This window comes from Myotis brandtii, unplaced genomic scaffold, assembly GCF_000412655.1.
Source record: "Myotis brandtii unplaced genomic scaffold, ASM41265v1 scaffold650, whole genome shotgun sequence".
Classification (NCBI taxonomy): domain Eukaryota; kingdom Metazoa; phylum Chordata; class Mammalia; order Chiroptera; family Vespertilionidae; genus Myotis; species Myotis brandtii.
The window spans coordinates 215,991-220,947 of record NW_005370517.1 but is presented as its reverse complement, the minus strand read 5'-3'; the positions used below and the strand labels follow the sequence as shown (position 1 = coordinate 220,947).

Below are 4,957 nucleotides of genomic sequence, written 5' to 3'. Positions count from 1 at the left end.
GAGAGGGAGAGATGAAGCCCACAACCTGGGCATGTGCCCTTGACCAGAATTGAACCTAGGATCATGCAGTTCGTAGGTTGACGCTCTATGCACTGAGCCAAACCGGCTAGGGCTAGACCTACTTTTTTTTTTTTTTTTTTTCATAAATATATTTTATTGATTTTTTTTTCTTCAAATGGTTTTTTTTTTTTTATTGCTAAAAGTATTACAAAGGGTATTACATATGTGTCCTTTCCCCCTAGACCTACTTTTAATAAACTTTTTACTTCTGGAAGATTTTATATTTATACAAAAGTCAAAAGATACTACTACAGAGAGTTCACATATACCTTCATTCAAATTCCTGCTATCTGAACATCTTATATAACCATGATATATTTATGAAATTGAGAAATTAACATTGGTATAATACGCAACCAAACTATAGATCCTACTCAGATTTGACAAGTTTTTCTTCTGCCATTTTTTTCTTGTCCCAAGATTCAACCACAAATACAATAGTTTTCAGACATCATGTTTCCTACATTTTCTCTGTTCTGTGACCATTTCTTGGTATTTTTCTTTTTTATATCCTCAATTTTTTTGAGGAGTACTAATCAGGTATTTTGTATACTAACCAATCTTTAAGTTGGAATGAAAGAATTGCAAAAGTTAATTACATAATGAAATAGGCATAGAACACTTTTATGTTGCGTATATTAAAATTTGATCCATAAAGAGAGTAACTGCCACTATTTAAAGCTTAACTCAATGGCAAGGCAACTAGAAATATGGTGAAGGTATCCTGTCCCCAACTGCCTGTGAGGTGTACTATCTGCTAAGACTTGTGACACAATGCTTTTTCATTCAAGCCTTCTTTCCTTCATTACATTACCTAAGCTTTTGCTAAAGACAACTAAATTGAATGTGTTCATGTGATATTTCAGCAAGGATTTGCTGGCAAATGATGAGGTAACATAAATTACTGTAAATGATGCCATATGCATTGCAAGACAAAACTGTTTTCTAGTGTGAACTGACATCTACTGAAGTTTTACTTTTGGACAGATGCTTTCCCATAATTAGAAATATTTATTAATTCATAACCTCTGATGATTACATATGATAGGGTTTACTTACCACAAAAGGATTTCCCAATTTGTTACATTCATGGGATTTGTCTCAATAAACACTCTTTAGATATATAATGTCCTAAAATATTTTCACCAAGGCTGATTGTATCTGAGTTATTTTGTAATTTTTTATCAAGAGATAATGACATAATTGATCAGTAAACACAGTACCAGGTTCTTTGCATTAAGTCATTTTCATTGCATACTATCTTCTTGAGGGCCTAGAACTCAAAAAGGGATTTCCCCAAAGCAACTATCTGTAAATTCTCTTGTTTAACAAGGATTGACAAGTGGGCAAAATCTTTCCCATAATTGCTGCACCCATTCGACTTCTCTCCTCATTGAGTCCTGAATTTATCATGAAGGCTTCCCTACATTCATTACATAGGGTTTCTCTTCATGGTGAAGCCTTTTCCACATACACTACAAAGGGTTTCTCTCCTGTATGTTTTCGCTGATGTCTGATTAGATTAAACTTCTCTGTGAAGCCCTTCCCACATTCACTACATATATAAGGTTTCTCTCCTGTATGAATCCGTTGATGTGCAATCTGCTTGCTTTTTGCTGGGAAGCCTTTTCCACATACATTGCACAAGTAGGGTTTCTCTCCTGTGTGAATTCCCTGATGTACAATAAGACGACTCTTCACAGCAAAGCCTTTCCCACATTCACTGCACATATACGGTTTCTCTGAAGTGTGACTTAGCTGATGCACAGTGAGATTAGTCTTCATGGTAAAGCCTTTTCCACATTCACTACAAACAAACGGTTTCTCTGTTGTATGTGTTCGCAGATGTCTGATGAGATGACTGTGCGCTTTGAAACCTTTCCCACATTCACTGCATACATAAGGTCTCTCTCCCGTATGAGTTCGTTGATGTAAAATGAGCTGCATCTTTCCTGGGAAGCCTTTTCCACATTCACTGCATACATAGGGCTTCTCTCCTGTGTGAGTTCGCTGATGTACAATCAGATAACTCTTCCCAGTGAAGCCTTTCCCACATTGATTGCAGATAAATGGTTTCTCTAAAGTATGAGTTCGCTGATGAACAGTGAGATTGCTCTTTATGGTGAAGCCTTTTCCACATACACTACACACATATTGCTTCTCCCCTGTATGCGTTCGCTGATGTTTGATGAGAAGACTCTTCCTGGTGAAGCCCTTTCCACACTCATTACATGTATAGGGTTTCTCTCCTGTATGAGTTCGCTGATGTGTGGTAAGACTATTCATCAAGGTGAAGCCTTTCCCACATTCATTGCATATAAATGGTTTCTCTCCAGTATGAGTTCGACGATGTGCAATAAGACGACACTTGACAATGAAGCCTTTACCACATTCATTGCATATATAAGGTTTCTCTCCTGTATGAGTTTTCTGATGTTTAGTGAGATAAGACTTTGTAGAAAAGAACTTCCCACATAGACTGCATCCATGGGGTTTCTCCCCTGTATGAGTTTGCTGATGATAAATGAGCTGCCAGTTTTTTATGAACACTTTCCCACATTCACTACAGGTATATGGTTTCTCCCCCAGGTGAGTTTTCTGATGTATATTGAACTGTGATTTCTTGAGGAAGGTTTTGTCACATTCAGTGCATTCATATTGTTTCAGTCTTGTATGAATTTTCTGATGTTTAGTGAGCTTGGATTTTCTGGCAAAGGCTTTCCCACACAGACTGCACCCATAAGGTTTCTCCCTAGTATGAACTCTCTGGTGATCAGTGAGCTGAGACCTCTTCATGAAGGTGTTCCCACATTCAGTGCACACATGGGGTTTCTCTATGTTGTGACTTCTCTGTTGCTTATTAACAGGTGAATCATTATTGATGTTTTTCATACTGACAGGCAATTTCATTTCAGTTTGTCCATTGTTAGCATGTAGAATGCATGTCCCATTGCCATTCAACTCAACAGAGTTAGTTAAGTGACAGCTTCTGTTTTGGTTTTCAAAATGTAAATTAGATTTTAAAGGTTTTTCATGCATGTCAAACATACCATGATTTTGCTTTAATAGGAAATGACCTTCACTCTGATGAAAAATATTTGCAAACATATTATATTCACAGCATAGTCCTAGATTCTTCTGAAGGCTTCGACTTTGCAAGTGACAATTCAGAGGATCAGCAACTTTCTTGAATTCTGGGAAAGAAGAGAACAGTAAATCATTCTGTAATCTCTCATAATCTTTGTTTGAAATAAAACTGTTCTTGCCTGGCCAGTGTGAATCAGTGGTTGAGCGTTGACCTATGAACCAGGAGGTCATGGTTTGTTTCTGGTCAGGGCACATGCCCTGGTTGCAGGCAGCCAATCAATGATTCTCTCTCATCATTGATGTTTTTTATCTATCTCTCCCTCTCCCTTCCTTTCAGAAATCAATAAAAGTATTTTTTAAAATAAGAAATAAAACTGTTCTTACAAAATGTCTTCATGTGCAGTAACTATTTATTTTAAAAATATATTTATTGATTTTTTTTTAACATTTTGTTTTAAATCTTCCCCTGAGGATATATATTATTATTATTGATTTGAGAGAGAGAGAGGAAGGAGAGAAAGAAACATTGATATGAGAAACATCTATAAGTTGCCTCTCATACATGCGCTGACCAGGGATAGAACCTGCAACCAAGGCATGTGCCCTGACCAGGAATTGAACACACAACATTTTGGTATAAGGACGACAGTCCAACCAAGTGAGCCTTCTGGCCAGGACTATTGATTTTTTTCTTTTATAGAGGAAGGGAGAGTGAGGGCGAGAGCAAGAGCAAAAGTGAGAGGGAGAGGGGGAAAGGGAGAGAGAGAGTGAGAGAGAGAGAGAGAGATTTATCGGTTGCCTCCTGTACACACCCTGACCAGGGACTAAACCTGCAAATTAGGTTTGTGCCCTGACCAAGAATAGAACCAGTGACCCTTGGGTATAGGGGATGACACTCCAACCAATTGAGCCACAGCACCCATTGCTGAAGTAACTATTTAGTGTCAATTCTATGTTTTGTAGAATAAGAGATATATTTTGTCTTCGTCTACAGTTCTTGACACTGAGCTTGTCAAACCTTTGTAATTTTTATAAAAATTTATTTATTTTTAAAAAAATTACTTATCCTAACTTCATACCAAACACTAATATCAAGTCTCTCTTTTAATTCTACAAAACACTTAACTGGAATCTGGAACTCAAACCAAACCCTGGACCAAAACATAATCATTGTACAAACACTACTATTCAAAGAAACTAAAATATTTCTCCAAATCATAACCACGACTGAAAGCAAAATATAACATCAGTTCTAATGTTCCCACAAATAATAACCCTAAACAAATTCTAACACATCGGGTGATTCTATGGCGCTAGGCTTAAAACTAACTCTAACACTATCTCTAGCTTTAACATCAAATTATAAAATGTTTCAACTCTAGAACTAACTCGAATTTAACTTCAACCAAGCCTATTTTCTACAATTAAGTTGACTCTAAATCTAAACCTTAAACTCAAATATAACAGTAAATTTTTCATATTTTAAGATACAGCAAATAACTTTGAACATAATAGATCTTATTATGCCCTGGCTGGTTTGGCTCTGTGGATAGAGCATTGGCCTGCAGACTGAAGAGTCCTAGGTTCAATTCCAGTTAAGGGCACATGCCTGGTTTGCAGGCTCCATCCCCAGTAGGGGGTGTGCAGAAGGCAGACAATCAATGATTCTCTCTTATCGTTGATGTTTCTATCTCTCTCCCTCTCCCTTCTTCTCTGAAATCAATAAAATATATCCTATATAATAAAAGCCTAATATGCTAAGTGTCCAGTTGTCCGTTCAAGCAATCAAAGTGTAATATGCTAATGATAT

The 4,957-nt window shown here is 36.9% G+C and overlaps 3 protein-coding genes across 6 annotated transcripts in view; all 3 read right to left on the bottom strand.

The window, feature by feature from the left end:
* The window catches only part of LOC106723804 (zinc finger protein 883-like), a 139,348-nt gene that overhangs the window by 40,442 nt on the left and 93,949 nt on the right, over window positions 1–4,957 (bottom strand). The gene's annotated exons all lie outside the window — the stretch shown is intronic.
* The window catches only part of LOC102242028 (zinc finger protein 350-like), a 116,140-nt gene that overhangs the window by 103,513 nt on the left and 7,670 nt on the right, over window positions 1–4,957 (bottom strand). The gene's annotated exons all lie outside the window — the stretch shown is intronic.
* Window positions 1,052–4,957, bottom strand: part of LOC102260269 (zinc finger protein 615-like) — a 13,090-nt gene continuing 9,184 nt past the window's right edge. Inside the window, exon 4 of the mRNA XM_014528764.1 lies at window positions 1,052–3,254. Coding sequence (XP_014384250.1) covers window positions 1,510–3,254 — 1,745 coding nt within the window. The 3' untranslated portion in view covers window positions 1,052–1,509. The remainder of the gene's footprint in view (window positions 3,255–4,957) is intronic.